This window comes from Pipistrellus kuhlii, unplaced genomic scaffold (genome assembly GCF_014108245.1).
Source record: "Pipistrellus kuhlii isolate mPipKuh1 unplaced genomic scaffold, mPipKuh1.p scaffold_m20_p_3, whole genome shotgun sequence".
NCBI classification, from domain to species: domain Eukaryota; kingdom Metazoa; phylum Chordata; class Mammalia; order Chiroptera; family Vespertilionidae; genus Pipistrellus; species Pipistrellus kuhlii.
The window spans coordinates 38,603,504-38,621,586 of record NW_023425529.1 but is presented as its reverse complement, the minus strand read 5'-3'; the positions used below and the strand labels follow the sequence as shown (position 1 = coordinate 38,621,586).

Here is an 18,083-nt window from a genome sequence, read left to right as displayed (position 1 = left end):
TTTTATATAATTTAGATACTTAGAGAATAGTCATTATTCTTTTCTGAAAACATTTTTTTTGGGAAAAGTGCATGGGCCGTTGTTTATATTTTTCATCTCATGGTTTGATTTGGATGCTTGAGATGTAAACACAATACTAGTTTTTCATAGTAACTTTACAGTTCAGAGAAAAGAGATAGATTACAGTACAGTATAATGTGCTGGATGCCATGGTATAGATCTATAAAAAGTGCTGTGGATTGATAGACTAGAGGAAAACTGTCTCATTTGGGGGATTCACAGAAGATTTCCCAAAGGAGAATATATTTGAATAAATCAGATTTGCTATAAGGTTTTCCTTGAACAGTAGCAGCTAGTTCCTATAACTTTACTATTGAGTCCCTCTGCAGCTGGTCTATATTTTTATCTTGTTAGCTTGTAGTGGGTAACACGTTTCTTTGTAGCCATCCTTTTGTCCTTTTTGTCCTCATTTGTATCTGGGTTTTAATTGTGTCATGAGGGCATGGAGAACAAAAATTTTATCTGTTTGGATACGGAGGGAGGATATGCAGAGATATAGAGGAAGACTTACTTTAAAAATTAAGTGACAATCTGCAATTAATAAAGAGCAAAACCCATGTATAAAAATCAGTGAAATGTATAAAAATCTGTGGGCTGATACTCCTTTAATGACTGAGGTCGATCAAAATTGTCAAACAGTCAAGTAGCAAAGATCTGTAAGTGCTGGATCATGTATTTATCATGGAAAATTATTGCAGAGCAATAAAAAATATGTGCCAAAAAAACAATTACAGGAAAAGAGGTGATTTGGAATTAACATAACTACCAATATCTTTAGAGATGTCCTGTATGAAAAATTGGAAAGGAATATGGAAGGAATGGTTAAATAAATACCGAGTCTATCTATTAAAGAGGCATAATTTTAGCAATGAGATAACAAAACAAGTGTTTTGTTATTATAAGTAGTTATTGATTGTGAACTAACTGTGTGCTGGCTGACACTGTTTGATTGATCCAATTATCACAATGGCCAATACTGCTGTATTCTGAGCAATTATGCATAACCAAGGAAACAGATATTTAACAACCACACATGGAAACAGAGTAAAATAAAATACAAAAAAAAAAAAAAAAGTGACTGGGATGTTAAAAAAACAACAACATCACTCTGAAATATTAGATAATAACTATTGTTGGTAGACTATTGGGTATCTATTTAGAATTTTTTATATATTATTTTTATTGAATAAAGAAAATATTGTTAGCTATAAGTGTTTTGATAAAAGTTTGAATAGCTGAAAATAACCTTATAATTATAGGTAGTTAATTATGGCATTAAAAATAAAACATGACAGTATACTGGTCAGTGAGTACATAAGTATGAGGATATTTACTTTGTAATAGAATTTAAATACATAAAATTTTAACAAATTAGGGAAATTTTTTATTACTTTAAATAAACATATGCTGCCTCCAATCTCCATCTCCTCCCTCTGCCCACTGGCACCCACCTTGGCTGGCCTGGTTCCAACTACACGCCATCTCCACTCCTCCACTGACCAGCCTACTGTTCAGTTGATTTGCATATTAAGCTTTTATTATATAGGATTAATCTGAACATCAGTGTTCAGCAGAGCATATATACTATTCTATTTTTAATCAATTAAAAAGATGAGAGTAAATACACACACACAAATGATGAAAGCTGATAATGGAATGTTCTATCCTGGTTAAAGGAAGACTAAGTTATTTGAATCAACCTTTTCTGAAAGTAAGAAAGGAGAATAAAAATATTTTAAAAACATTTAGACATCAAAAAGTTGAATAAAGTGGCAAGCTATTACCAGACCAAATATGAAGAGAAACCCAAAGAAGAGGGCACATTGAAATAAATCATCAGTGGAGCTATCTTTGCTGTGAGGAATTGTGTTCATTCTTGGAAAATTTGAGCTTTCCCCCTTTTTTTTATTTTTAGGGGGTTGGCGGTGGTCTTAGCATTGAAAGAGGGCAGAAATAAAAGCCCAACAAATATATAAGATAGCCCTCATCACAACAAATTGAACTTCTAAAAGTTTGTATTGCCAGGACATGAAGCCTGAAACAAACAAAAAGGACAGACAGTAAAGATGCCATATTAAAATGGAGCAATACTTAATACAGTACAAGTCTGCTTATTATATTTGAAGAAATAATAAGATAAGTCTGGGTTCATCTTCAGGCAATCAGAAAACATAAAATAGCTAATTTGAAAAAAAGGAACGAAACTCTAGAAATGAAAATATAATAAGTGGAAATATAGCCTCAACTGATGAATTAAAATGCAGAGTAGGCAGAGATACAGAGAGAATTAGTGAGCTGAAAAATAAGTCATGAGAAATTATCCAGGGGTCAGAAAAAGATTTTTATTTTTTAAAGAAAGAAGATACTGAAATGGAAGAAGAAGACAGGAAAGGGTAGGAGGATGTTTAAATGCAAGTCCCAAAATGAGAGGGGAGGAAGATGGCTGAGAATTTTCTGGAACTCATAAAAACACCAATCTACATATTTAAAATGGATCATAAAATTAAGCCACACTGATTTCCACCTCTTCTTGAAGTCCACCCCCCCCCCCCCATCATTTTTTTCATATTAGCTCCTCTTAGCTTTGGTCTCACTAAAATTTCATCTCAGATAGATAGGCCCTGACCAACCCAAAGTGTTCCCAGATCAAATCTAAAATGTCCTCTGAGTTATGCAGTACTCAGATTTTTGCCTGTTTTCTTTACTTAGTGTTAACTGCAATTATTGTTTATTTGCCTGGTAGGTTTTCCTTGAATCCTCCTTTATATTGTAGATTCTGTGAGGGTGTGGTCCATAACTACTTGTTCACTGCTGTTGTTATAGAAGACTGAAGAAAAACCAAGCCTTGCTTAGAGAAAGGGAGTTACATTTTAATTATAATTATGCGCACGCCCAGAGAAAAGTGTGTCTTTCAAATTCTGAGCCCTCCAACATGGAGGAAAACTTTTCTATTTATACTTTTTCTAGCTCTTTGTCTCCCAAATTTGGAATGAGACTTCCGGGCCTTCTGAGAAAGAAGGCATTCATGCTGGGAAGGGGCCATGAGACCATATCTTAAGGCCTGACCTGATGTTAGCACTGACAACTCAGTCTGGGGCATAGTATATGGCCTCCCTGGAATGGGAGTAGTGTTATTTTTCCTTATTATTCAAGCAAACAAGCATTTACAGAAGCCAAAATAGCAGGGTTAAAATTTTAAACAGCAGTTTTTATGTAAGATGGATGCTTCACTGTGATCCCAGTGCTGGGTGCAGTGTATGGCTAGGAGTAGCTACTCAGTACTTATTGAGAAGATGAGAATGAACACTTTCTTAATTGTCTTCTTTATAAATGGAGGTGAGGAGAAACAGAGCAATTTATATGATAGTATCTTTGAAGGTAAGAAAGATTAAGGGAAGCCCTTTCACTTCTTAATTCTGGAGACTTTTGGAGGGAATGTGATCAAATTTTGACTGATTACTATGAGAAATGTTAAGTTTGGGTTAGTTTAATTCTTAATTTCCACACTTAATGTGTTTAACATTGTAACCTCAATGTTTTATTTAGTATAGCAGTAGAAAATTTTACTTAATTGGCTCCACAGAGGGAAAATCATTTGAAAATAGAAAAAAGTGATGTATTTTAACAAATATTTTGTTCCAAAATACAACACAGCTATATTTAATGAGTTTCAATCTCCAGTCTCATAGTGTCCATGACTTTTCTCTCTCTAACTCTGTGAGTGTGAAAAGAAATACTTTTTAAAAATGAAATAAAAATTGAGTGCTTTGAGGAAAGCTGATAAACTCAAACTGCTAAATATCTATGTTCTTGAATTAGATGTCATTAAGACAGTGGTAAAATGTTGTGGAAGAAAACAGTATTAGAACAATCCCTCTTCAGATTGCTTAAATAAAAAACAAAACATTAGAAATTGTAGACAACACATTGTAAGTTTTATTTATTTAATCAAGTCCAGTGAAGCACAAGAATCTGCATTAAAGAAAAGTGTTCTACTTCCAAACATTGTTGAATGTATGTGAGTTGTGTTTTAAATTAAAATGTTTATGGTACATATTTATTGCTGTCTATGATTTCTCTAACTGATTTTTTTCAAGCAATGGGTCAAATATCTCTTCAGTAAACAGGATAAAAAGGCTTCTACTGAGTATCTATGTTATTGTCTCCATTCAAATGATAATTATATTTTTCTTTTTTTCTTAGTTCCCTGCACAGTAAAATACTTTTCAAGCTTAGCTGTACCTGGACACCTTTTAAAAATAGAGACTCAGGTCCCACCCTCAGGAATCTTATTAATTTATCTGGCTTGCAACTGGGGGGTAGAGTTTTACACGTCCTTCAAGTTCTTGCAATATGAATCCACAGTTGAGAACTGTTAGTCCAATAGGTTGGGAGCATATACATTGGATAGAAATAAATCAGTTCCAGTTTATACAGGAATCCTGACTAGATGTTCATTAGGATCAGGCACTAAGTACGTTTCTGATTCTGTTATCTGAATATATCATGAGTCATCTTTCTCTCATTCAAATCATAGAGCATTGCTCCTTCAGTGCCCATTTTCAAATGCTCCTCATCTTGATGCCTTTCCCATCCCACCCTTGCAAGACTTTGCTTTCCTCTCTGTTTCAACCCTGCTTCTGAGATGGCTGTGGCTTGTTGATCTTGTGTTCATGTTTCCTGAGCTAGGCTGAATTATCCTCGAAGGCAGCAGGCACAGTCCCAGGACAGTGGCTGGCGGACAGAAGGTTATCATTAGTGTTTCTCATTTTCATCAGATGTTGCTGCTTTCGCTGCAAGTCTTTAGGAAATTATTTTGCTCTGTGCTTGCCTTTCTCTTGCTCCTTCTCAACCACATTTTAAAAATTGTCCATTCCCTGCTGCTCCTTCTGCCCTCCTCTGTCCTTGGTGTGCGGTGCCTTCTACGTGTCTTGTTCTCCATGGATCTGGCTCCCTTTAACCTGTGCTGCTTCTCTTCCTTTAGCTCAGATGTGTGACATAATGCAAGGAATTAGTCATATACTTCTTAGGAAACTGCATTTAGAATATGTCCTCCTGAGTGAGCAACCTCCCTCCCCCCAAATTCTTCCCCCCTTTGTTTTGCCCAAACATCAGAGGCTGTTTTAAACCAGTGCAATCACGGTTTCAGGGTCTTTACTTGTTAGGTCTTAATTGAGCACGAATGTGTGGTTTACAATGAGAAAAATCATGATTTACAATTGAGAAAACACTTCTTTGCTCAATATCTCCTTCACTGTAATATTGGGGGGGGGGGGGGGGAGATGTGTCTAAAAGGTGCCAGCTATTTTGGAAAATGTTCCACAAAATTAACCCAAAGATTAGGTGTTCAAGTTTTGCCTGAGTTCATCGGATTTTTAGTGGTGAAGAAAGATACATGGAAAGACTGTCAGATGAATTCTAGCCCTGGCTTTGAAACTGACAACATGTGAACATTTCCTTATTATATTGCATGTTATGTTTTCTTTTACAGTGATAAAACCTGTCACTTTGTGTTGTGTTCATGTCCTGTCACCGGCAATGGTGTTCATGTATGAACATGAATACTATGTTGTTTTCCAAATCTCTACCTCCACTTATTAAATTTATTTTTCGTATCCCCAGGAGATTCAATGAGTTGATTACCGTGTCTATTTTAGAGACATCATTCTGTGCTATCTAAGCCAGGATCAACACTAAAGCCAATGATGGAAAGGTAGCTAAATGAAAAGCATTTCAGAATATACTTAGTTGCAATTTAAACGGATAAGTTAAATTTGGATCCTTCTTCCTTGTAGCTATAGTAGTAAACTTAGCCTTTCTGCTCATAGCCTTTGAACATCCAGTTCTTGTTTTCCCAGGATATATAGTCCCTGGAACCAGAGGCTGATCTGGACAGGCTGTTAGAAATTTTTTGCTTTTGTTCTGTTCTGAAAGTTATTTTTGTCGTTTGCCTCCTAACCCCTCACTTCTGCTAGATTTCTAGACTTATGGTGTTTCAGGGCCACTTCTCTTTTTGGAAGAATAGGCTACTGACCTAAATTAAGATCCCCTAGGAAAAGCACTCGTGGGTAGGTCCTTCAGAAGCCCAAGGACATGCTATATAAAAAAATGAGAAAAGAAAGTTGTGCATCTACTTTCATGATCTCAATTCCTAAACTCTAATATTAGTTTTGCAAACAACGACATTCCCCTCCAAATGAATGTGATTCTTGTTAAAGGAAGCGACTTATGTTGATGAATGAATTTGTGTATTATTTAAATAATCTGAAACTCTGATCACTTTACAATAGCACCGACTTCAAAAAATTGGTTTCATATGGAGGAAGAAGTCTTTGTGATCAAATGGTCCAAGCCTGTCTCCGTAGTTCATGCACTCTGCTTATTCTTGTTAGCAAGTTACTGCCATAATGGTAGTCAGCTACTCTTCCTTCTCTCCTTCCCCCTCCCCACCAATAGACACACCTGCTCACATTTCAGGCGCTTCCGCTCCACTGCAGTGGAAAGTAAGCTGCCAGGTTACCAAAAGGGCAAAGTATTTCTGGGAGACCCAATTTAGAGAACCTTTATCATGAGAGGCAAGATCAAAGGATAAGGCCATATTTAAAGGAAAATGTGAATTTCAGAGAGGTGCAGATGAATTGTTTTCAGACTTTTTATCAAACAGGATGCTGGAAGAGAACTTAAAAAATAAAAAATGCGACAAACCTTTAGAGTTCATTACTCAGCGCCAGTGCCAGGTGCTATGTCAGATCCGGAGATAAGACGGCCGCTGTCCCTGTTCTTATGTGGGAAGATTAAAAAAAGTGTACAACTACCTAGAGAAAAGGAAAATGTGTTGAGTGCCCTAAAAGAGATGTAAGCATTGTAGGAGAGGGAAAAATTAATTTATAGCTGTGGGAGCTCAAGACTTTTTATTACAACCAAATTGTTAACAGTCAACTCCAGGTGAGTCCATATTACAAAAAAGGTTATGGGCTGGATAAATGCAGCACAGTTATGTGGAATCTTTTAATAATATCAGAACACTTTTAGATTGCTTTTTTGTTTAACTTCACAGAATTTTAGCCTCCCTTGTGAATGCATTTTTGTGCATTTTTAAAAGCTAAAGTATAATATATCTCAGTTAATGAGATATTTTCTCATCCAACAGCTTTGATTTGAGTATCAATAACTCTCAAATATCATGCTGGCTCAGAATGAAATAACTACAATTGTACCTGGGATGTTTAAGAGCTCTCCCAGAAGAAATTAAGATGTCAAAGATTACCATATAAATGCTATTACTAAATACAATTCTGTCCTTTACAGATGGCTTAAACAATCAAAAGATCTCTAATACCACCTTAGCCAGTTTGGCTCAGTAGGCCTGTGGACTGAAGGGTCCTGGGTTCAATTCTGGTCAAAGGCACATGCCCAGGTTGTGGGCTCGGTCCCGGTATGGGGGGGGGTCATGCAGAGGCAGCTGATCAATGATTCTCTGTCATTATTGATGTTTCTATTTCTCTCTCCCTCTCCCTTTCTGAGATAAAAATATGGGAGTTTGACCAGCCGGGGGAGACTGCGGGAGGGACCACGGGAGGGCTCCTAGGCACGTCTGGCCCATCTCACTCAGTCTCCATCTGCTGAACCCCAAAAGCAAGCTAACCTACTGGTCAGAGTGTCTGCCCCCTGGTGGTCAGTGCACATCATAGCGAGCGGTTGAACAGCCTTAACATATCATTGGCATATTATGCTTTGATTGGTTTAATGCACGACTGGATGACTAGACACTTAGCATATTAGGCTTTTATTAAATAGGATTTGCAGACCATACAAAGTTAACTATTTAAAAATGAGCTTGCTATACTTGGTCAAACATTTAATTAACTCACCCCTAATGCCTTGGCAGGATCAGATCAAACGATTTTGCAGGACTTTTTGGCCTGCAGGCTGGATGTTCCCCACTCTTGCTTTATACTCTACTAGGAAAAGGTCAGCAGGCAAGTAAGTTTCCATTAGGGAATTCTAGAGGCTATCTTGTAGCCATTGTGGTAGCCATGTGATTATTAGTCTGTGATTATTATTTCTCAGGCTTCATTCCTTATACTTGCAGGAGCCTTGGTTAAAATCAGGTAGTAGGTCTACTCTGAATTCCTTCCTGTTTGAACACTTGCTCTCTCTCAGTTCCTTCCTCTTGTCTTTGGTGTATCTATGGACCTCATTTTGAAAATCTCTGGATTCTTCCTGATGGTGGATTTGCAGTTTTTTAGTGTCTCAAAATTTTTTTCTCTCTTAAAATGTATTTGTTCTGTGATGCACTCTCTCATGTCCTTCAAAACCACCTATTCTTGTAAACCTGACCTCCCGTCATGCTTTCAAGTGAATTTCTATGACAGCCACCTGTGCTGGTTATTCTTCTCTCACTCCCAGGGTGCTCTCTCCTTCTCTTCCCAGGTCCGTGCCCCAGGAGCCAGATTTCTGCAGACGGCATCACCTGGTCTCCCTGCCAGCTGGCATTGGATAGGGTTTGCCAATGGACGGCTTGGAAGGCAGGAGGAGCGGGAGGAGAGAGAGTTGGCCACATCTGTTGCCTGCTCCTTCGCTGCACCAGCCTGTGTTTTTGGCAGTAGCTTAGTGTCTTATGATTACGCTCTCACTCAGCAGCCTCTCCTTCGAAACTGCCTCACCATTTCCTATCCAGTAAAACCATTTCCTTTCCCTGTTCTTAGCCATAGGGTGAAGATGACTTCCCACTTGCCAGAGTCTGGCTGCACTAGCTTTTATTTGTTTCCTCAACCTTAGCTAGTTGTCCCTTCTTAGAAGGTCACACTACACAGTTTCCCATGCTAACATTATAATTTATGAGTTTCTCAATCATAGCACTTCAGTTTGGCTTTGGCGTTCATTGTAGTTAGTTGTGTATGTATAATACCAGTCTGTCCTACTACATAGTGAGGGCCTGAATTAGTCTTATTCATCTTTCCCCCCAATAAATTATTATTATTGTTATTAATCTCATAATTATTGTTAATAATTGTTATTATTCTCTTGAAGTAATAACAATAATAATAAGTCTGCATTTCTTTTAAATTTTCCTAAAATCAAAGTAAAACATATATGAAGTACATAAAAGGCACTTATTTAACTATTTATCATTCATTTGGGAATCCTAGAACCCAGCAGACTACCAACCTATAGTGGGAGCTCAGTACATGTCTGTTAAATGTATTAATAAATAAATATGACTTTTGTCCCTTCAATCTAATCCTAAGTCTTAAGGCCATCTAGTGGCATTTTCAAGATTTTTTTGTAGTATTTTTAGGAAAGATGATAGATTTTCTGAGTTCACTTTGGGTTCTCTCTGAGCCACGTTCACCCTGTTTGTCCCCATGGCTTGGAAGGATATGAAGCAATTGTGATCTCATTTGTTTTTGTGCTTCCGCCCTCTGCCAAGCTCCATTTGGTACCCTATCGTCCCACAAGTTGCCTATTTGAATCTTTTGAATTAAGAGTTTAGAACAGACGGTCCATCTGCTCTGCTTGAGTATTAAATTATCATAAGCCTTTGTATGAGGAGAATGTACCCTTGTGTTTTTTACAGGGCTTCTTTTCCTCTTTGCTTGGAGAAAGGCTTGGAGCATCCGTGTTTTCCTTCAACATACCCTTGGACTTAATTAGGCTGCAGTTATCAAGTCATAAATAGTCTTAGAAATCTTTGAATGGCAGGTACTGAATGGGAGTACAGAAGTTTTATTTGTTCTCATTATCATAAAATGTGCTACTTATTAAGTGTAATTGAACACATGCCAGAGCTTGGCATTTTGAGGTTACTGAATCTCATAAGAAAAGAGAAAGAAAGCACACTTAAAAATTACATGTTGGAGTGATATATTGTATAATCAGGTTCATTAAGTAAATGCACATGCTATTTATTCACATGACAGATAGTATGCAGCTGACAAATCTGTAGTTTTATTTTGAATATTCATGAGTGAGCAAGCTTCAGCCAGTTTTTAAGTAGTATAACTTATGCATGTGAGTTGTATTCTTCTCCAGCGCGCTCCAAAATTTTAACATCAATTCGCCACTGATACATATTATATAGTGGAATTATTAGTAAAAGCTGAGTAAGGATATTGGTTTTAAGATGACATTTAAAAAATATGCATGCTTTCCATTATGTTAGTGTGCATAAATTATCAGTTAATTTTTCAGCAAAGGTGAAAGTTGGTTTATGCTTTAATTATGAATATTTGTAGTACAACCATATATATATTTAATATTATTAATAGAAAGTACATCTCATTTCTTTATTAACAATTATTCTGTGCAACTTGATACTTTCAAAGTCATGGGAATATATAAATTCCGAAGATAAAAAATGTTTTTTTTCTAGTTTTCCAATGAAATTTAAAGGAAACATACACACCGACTTTGTAAAATTCATGTAGTTAAAAGTGAACATTGAATTTTGTACATAGGCCTAACAGACTGTTGAATCTTTTCCTGCCATTATTTCTACTGGTCTTTTGAAGTAGTGAGCTTGAGGTGATGGAGGTGTTGTAGGGCTTCCAACCCTCTACGATGCTGAGTCCCAGCCTTTCAGAAAAAAATAAAACCCACAAAATTATGAAAACAAAAGTTAGTTCAGAGCCTTAGAAGGGCGTCTAAGCCAGAGACTGATACTGAAGGATAAGCCTCAGTGGCTTCAGGGAAAATCTGCCTCGGTCACGGTGAGGAGTCAATCTGGGTAGTGTGAAGCATTCCTTTCAAAACAAGCACACGATTTCCCTTGGCTAAATACTTGTATGAATTTTAAGTAAATGTTTTGAAAGTCTCAAGCAATTATTAGGCACTTTCTATGCATTTTCACTAATTAAATTCATGCTTTCCCCATCAAATGTGAAGTTCTCTTCCAAAATTGCATTTAATTGTGATGGAAGCAGGGCAGGCCCAGATTCAACATCCTAAATAGGGTGCCTTAACCCATATATACTTAAACACAAAATAATACCAACCCATGACATGGCATTTACACGCATGTGCTGAAATTAATTCAGCTTCTTTTGAATTTTCTGTTCGAAAGTTCTATAATCCTATATAATAAAAGAGTAATATGCAAATTGACCGTCACTCCAACACAAAGGATGGCTGTCCCTGTGTGGACACAAGATAACCTGCAGGGGAGGCCAGTTGTGGGCAATCATGCCAGCAGGGGAGGGCAGTTAGGGGTGACCAGGCCAGCAGAGGAGGACATCTGGGGGAGACCAGGCCTGCAGGGGAGGATGGTTGGGGGCAATCGAGACTGCAGAGAAGGCAGTTAGGGGTGACCAGGCCGGCAGAGGAGGGAAGTTGGGGGTGACCTGGCCAGTAGGGGAGGGGAGTTAGGGGCAATAGGGTTGGCAGAGGAGCAGTTAGGCATCAATCAGGCTGACAGGGGATTGGTTAGGCAGACAGAAGCAGTTAGGGGCAATCAGGAAGGCAGGCAGGCAAACAGTTGGGAGCCAGCAGTCCTGGATCGTGAGAGGAATGTCCATCTGCCCATTTAGGCCAGATTGGATCTAAACGGGCAGTCGGACATCCCTTGAGGGGTCCCAGATTGGAGAGGGTACAGGCTGGGCTGAGGGACACTCCCCACCCCTGTGCATGAGTTTCTTGTACCGAGCCTCTAGTGGAATATAAAAAATGAACTTTCATCATATATGTGCTGACCTTCATTTAGAGCCACCCTATGTACCTGCTTAATATCCCCCTATGTGAGACATCATCTAGCAGCAGATAACTGGCTTAGAGTCTGTATATTGACACTCCTTTCTCAGAGTCTAATTCTGACTTGCTGTTGCCACTTACCCTTTCTGTAGCTTATTTTACTCTCTAAACTCAAAGAGCATGATGGTAACATGGAATTTAGGTTTATAGTTGCTCAAACACCATGAAAAGGCAGGAGAACAGAAAACTATTGTTGCAGAATAATCTGAACACTTGGAAACTATTTTTCTTAATGAAAAATAAAAAATAAACATATATGTATTTTTTTCCTTCCAAAGCAATATGCCAATTTCAAGGGCGAACCTACTTTGAAGGAGAAAGACATACAATCTATTCCTCATCTGGAGTGTGTGTTCTCTATGAGTGCAAGGTAAGAAAACTTTTCATGAGTTTTTCAAAACTCTTCCAGCTGTACAAACACAGTCAATGTTTTATTAAAACCTCACCCTTGTGATACCTTTAAAACATCAAAGGGAAAATTTTAAGATATAGAGTTCAAATATATCAAAATTCTCATTATTTTGCAAACATGTAAATTAATAGTTGTAAAATATTTTTTACCAATATATAAAATACTGTTTTGTCAAATTAAAGTTTTATGAAGTTATCTTCTATTTTCTGAATTCAAATCAGCTCCTTGTTTTCTGTTTTGAAGAAAATGTAGCTAAAGATAGACAGCCCCTTGTCACTTGTGATTTTGACCCTTGTGAGCAATATCACCCAATCCAATTAAAAACAAAACATAAAAATTACCTAAAAAGAATTAACTGTTAGATGGAGATGAGGCTGATATTAATCTTAATCCTTTTGGGAGGAACATCTTACAAGATTTGAAGGGGAATTATTTTTAAATGTACTGCCTTGGCCTCTTGAAGTATGCTTCTGAAGCAAATTCGATTCTTTTAACTCTGCTTCTTGATCTGCTAATTAAAAAACTAACAGTGTTTCAGAACACTCTTCATATTTGCCTTGTATAAACTATAATGTTATATTTCTTGACAATACATATTTCAAGCCACATTCTACCTGAAGGGAAACTTTATATATAAAGTTTCTGCTTTAGGGTTTCATTTCTATTTGAATTTGAATTTTTCCCTTTTAAATGCCTCCCATACATGAATTTTGGGGATGATTTAGTATGTATAGGTTATGTAGAAAATTAAGTTAAGTGATTTACCATGCTGGCAAAACCAATAAACTGCAAACATTTATGAATTTTAAATATTGGAGAAAGGAAAATCCTAAGAATTTCGCCAAGATAATTGAATATGAAAAAAGCCAACTACATAGTTCAGGCATCTTAAGTTGAACGACTTTTGGGATAAGCAAAGAGGAGACATAATGAGGCAAGACTGTAACGGATTTTATTTCTAGAATATGAAAGCTCTGCTTTCTTCAGGCTCATTGTACAGTATTCTAGCTGCTCCTTTGGTTTTGAACGGGGTCTTCTTTGAGTGGCAGCTGAGGCATAGGAACACTGTTAGCATGAATTACTTCACTGTATTTCAAGATGGCCTCGTTTTCTGTCAGCATGCCTATACCAGTGCTGGTTTGAGTGGAGTGGGTCCCACCACATGTGTAAGAATTAGAGGGAAATCTAGTTACTCCAAATTGAGAAAACAGAATCAGAGAAAAGTCACTTTAAGGAAGTGGAAAATGTTTGTCAGCTGGTTTCTAATGGTAAACTCTAACGTTAAAATATCAGCTCTAAATTTAAAATTCTCCAGGGCGCCTGAAGGTTCTTTTTATCTGACCATTGTCTTTCCTAATACTGATCATCGTGGTTTAGAAATTTACTGGGATAGTTGATTTTAAAATAGCTATAAAATGCTTTAATTTTAAATTGGTTTAGTGAGAAGTCTCTATAGACAACTCTGGGTGCTCAGTAAATATTTTATTTGCTCAAAAAAAGGCACAATTTCCTATCCTCTAATGCTGTGCTATTCAATAGAAATATGATAGGAACAACAAATGTAATTTTTATTAGGCTAATTTTTCTATATTTTCCACATTTAACTTCATATATCAAAATATTATTTTAACATGTAATATATATAGCAATCTTAATGAGTCATGCTAAGTTTTCAAAATCTTGTGTGTATTTTAGTGCATTTGCAGTGTTCAGGAGCTGTATGGAGCTGGTGGCTATTGATTATACAGCACATCTATCCCAGATTATCACCAGCTTTTGCAGTACTTGACTAAATTCTGAACAGTAAAGGACTTCCATTGTTTCTTTTCCCTCAGGTCCCTCAGCTTTTGTATTTACCCCTCTACGTAATTGGCAGCTCTCTTATGCTTCCATTTTCTGGGCTGTCAAATCTAATCCTTCTTTGTTCCTTTGCTGTCAGTTTTGTGGCCTTGAAAATGTGTCCTGGGAGTATGGGTAACACAGAAAAACACTGTGGCTTTGGAAATAACATTACCAGAATGGATATTGCTGTCAAGTCAAAGGAAGACTAGCATTTGACTCCACTGTATATACATGTCCTGCCACTTTCTTTTAAAAAAATATTTTTTATTGATTTCGGAGAGGAAAGTAATCTAACTGTGAACTCCTGATTCATAGGTTGATGCTCATCTGCTGAGCCACATTGGCTGGGCCTGCCACTTTTAAAAAATATATATATTTTATTGATTTTTTTACAGAGAGGAAGGGAAAAGGATAGAGAGTTAGAAACATCAATGAAAGAGAAACATCTATTGACTGCACACTTTCTACTGGGTATATGCCCTTGACCAGAATCGAACCTGGGACCCTTGAGTCCACAGGTTGATGCTCTATCCACTGAGCCAAACCAGCCAGGGCATGGGTTTGCCACTCTCTTGATAAGAGATTATGAGTTGAAGGTCTTTTTTTATATATAAACTGGGAAGAGGGAGATGTTGAAATGAGTACTTCTCCCATAAAAGCAGTTCTTACAGAAATGATAACTAAACATCTAGTATATTGAGCAACATGAAATGGAAGCCTGCAAGTTCCAATAGTTATTCTATTACTTATGTACCTGTGAGCATAATATAGCATAGTGAATGACCTGGTTCTTCAGAAGTTAGAGATTGGCAGTATAGAAACCAAATGTTTGCTTTGAAAGCAGGGCTAATACATTTATCAGAAAAATATTTTGTATTTTGGTTTCTCCTTCAGAAGGATTTTATATACTTTGATTGCTAGAATTGTAATAAGACATTGATTTACTCATCTCTTTAAGAAATTTTTTTTGAATACCAAATATGTGCCAGGAAATATTCTATGAGATATGAATCCGGCCATTCCCCTTATAGTTTTGTTGGGAGACCATCAATATTCCTCTACAGAGTCACCTGTGAGAATCTCCTTGCAACAGCTTAGAAAATGTTAAAATGAGAATGTTAAAAAGCTCAGTTTTTACTTATTTATTTTTCCAGTGAGCTGTTGATCTAATTCAAGCTGTGTCTTTGCCACATTGTCATCTGGATGTGCAAATGTGTTGTAAAACCAGTGGAACTTTTCAGGATTACCCTGAAAAATTATCACGTTTGGCATCTTGTAGGCATGATGGCAGTGTCCATTTTAAAGTGCTTTCCAAGTGCTGATAGTCCATTTCAAAGACTTTCCCCCTTTGTAATTTAAGATCGTTCATGAGCCTGTGGCCTATGCAGAGGTTCTCAGAATGAAAATTGTAGTTTTATGTCAGAAGAGCCCTTTCAGGTACTAGACCTGAAAGCTTCTCAGAGTCCTAAGCATTTATTTTCTGTTGTCTAACAGGAGCAGACCATGAAGCTGGTTGAGAGTGCAGGCTGTCCAGCTCTGGATTGTCCAGAGTCTCAGCAAATCACCTTGTCTCACAGCTGCTGCAAAGTTTGTAAAGGTAAGACGATTTTTTTGTAAAGCAGGTTTATGTGTATGTGTCACCCTATGAGGCCTTTTTAACCTGAAAGAAACATTCTTATAAGCAAGTTATTTCTAAATATTAGTTATATTTCTCTAAATGCATTCCTGATTTGGCACACAGTAGATGGCCATGAGCTAGTTATTACAGTAATAAATAAAATCAGAGTGCTTTCTACATTTATCAGAAAAATATTTTGTATTTTGGTTTCTCCTTCAGAAGGATTTTATATACTTTGATTGCTAGAACTGTACTAAGACATTGATTTACTCATCTCTTTAAGAAATTATTTTTGAATACAAAATATGTGCCAGAAAATATTCTAGGCATTCATTCTCAGGAGATATGAATCCGGTCATTCCCCTTCTTAGGCTCTCGATCTGTGCACCTGCCTCTGTGCCCTGGTCTAATCCAGTATGACACTTCTGAGGAAATGTACACACCAATGCTGACTTATTTTATGTTTGTATATTTGCTTGCTTCTCTTCAGTTTGTTCTTATACTGGTAACTGATGTACCATGATTCCCATCTGCTTACTTCAGGTCCCTCTCTTATCATTTCCAATCTCTTCACTCGTAGGCTCCTAAACCACCAAGGACAGAGAGGCCATCAGACATGTTTTGCATTGCTTCTGTGACAAATGGCCTAGGGCTGATAAATACAAGGGATTTGGATTTTTAGTTCAATATAAGAAAATGAATTGTAAGCTATTCAGATATGTACTGGGACACCTTAGGAGGAAGAGAGTTCCCATCACTAATGATTCTTACACTAGATATTCTACAGTAAATTTCAGTATTAAATGAATGGATTGATTATATGGAACTTTTTATGATTCCTACCAATTATGAAATTATATGTACCTTATTGTATTATCTTGAAATTATTCATTTGTGAATCCATTTCCTTCATTGGGCTATGCACCTTGAGGGCAGGGCTGGGTCTTTATATTCACCTCTATATCCTTAATGCCTAAAACTTAATATTGGATATAGTTGGTGTTAATAATTCCTATAGTTGACACTACATAGCTAACTGCTCTAAATGACCTATTAACACTTGATTGATAATGGCCTTTATGCTAATGCAAAGGAAAGCTTAAATAGAAATAAGTAAAAAGTAATATGCCATTTTGTTTTCTTTTAACCAATCTATTAAAAATGGACATAAAATACTCTTTTCCATTTCTAGCGTGGTGGTACAGTTTTTTCTTTTTACTTCCTTCCTCCATCCATTCAATTATGAGTTTTAAAACCTCAGTTCTGTGAATGGTTCTTTGAGAATTTCAAAGTTGTTTAAGACTTGCATTGCCCTTCAGGGAGCTTTTAGGGTAGCTCTGAGGAATGAAGGAACACTGCCAAGAAGGACTGTAACCAAATGGACAAACAGGACGGGCCATTGGAGGTTTCACCCTTCCAGCACCGAACTGGTGCCTTGCACAGAGCACATGTGGAATTTGATTTCAATCAAGAGCGCTCATTCCAGCCACTTGGTTTGGGAACTGGACAGTTATAGGGAGGTATCCCAGTGCTTTAAAAGCTGAAACGTACATGTAAATAAGCTAGGGATGTTATTAACATGCAGATCGTGACCTGTAGGTCTGGGGTTGAGCCCAAGAATCTGCATCTGTAATAAGCTCCTGGGTGATGTTACTACTGGTCTGTGGGACCACATTCGCGGACTTACCTATTGCTGCATAACAAAGTGGCCCCAAAGTTCAGTTGCTTAAAACAAACACCCATTTTAGTATATCTCACAATGTTGTTGGTCAGCACTTCAGAGAGGGTTTGGCCAGGACATTCCTCTGCCCCACATTCTGTTCACTGGGGTGCCTCAGCTGGAAGCTGGGCTGGGGTGGAAGATTCTAGATGCCTCACTACATGCTGAGCATGTCAGTAGTGATGATGGGAAGGCTGGGCACAGCCAGAACTCTTTCCCTCCCACATGATCTCAGGACTTCTCCCTGTGGTCTCTCCAGTAGGGTCGTAGTCAGACTTCTTAAATGGTGACTGTTGACTAGGTCTAGAATTGAAAGAGCAGCACTTCTACCACATTTCATTGGTCAGCATAGTCATAGGACAGCCCAGGGTTAAGAGGAGGCAGAAGAGAGCTAGCCATGATAGGAGTGCTGAAATTGTGTGACTACCTTTAATCCACTGGCAGTGGGGAGGAGCTACTCAGATATTAGAGAGGTAAAGAGTATAAAAGTTAGTCAACATGGGCTAGGACTACATTTGAATAAGAACCTGAGATAGGGCCTTTGAGATGTCAAGAGAAGCTCCAGTACACCCATTTCTTTTTAAAAGAGCCATGATATAAAATTACGAAAAGCAAGTTAGAAAATGAAAAACAGCTACAAAAATTGTTATATTTAGCCCTAGCCAGTTGGCTCAATGGATAGA

At 37.4% G+C, this 18,083-nt stretch overlaps 1 protein-coding gene across 2 annotated transcripts in view; it reads left to right on the top strand.

The window, feature by feature from the left end:
* The window catches only part of NELL2 (neural EGFL like 2), a 310,243-nt gene that overhangs the window by 121,074 nt on the left and 171,086 nt on the right, over positions 1 to 18,083 (top strand). For both annotated transcript variants that reach the window (XM_045587932.1, XM_036457537.2), the window contains exons 11-12: positions 12,087 to 12,178; positions 15,557 to 15,659. In XM_045587932.1, coding sequence (XP_045443888.1) covers positions 12,087 to 12,178; positions 15,557 to 15,659 — 195 coding nt within the window. The remainder of the gene's footprint in view (positions 1 to 12,086; positions 12,179 to 15,556; positions 15,660 to 18,083) is intronic.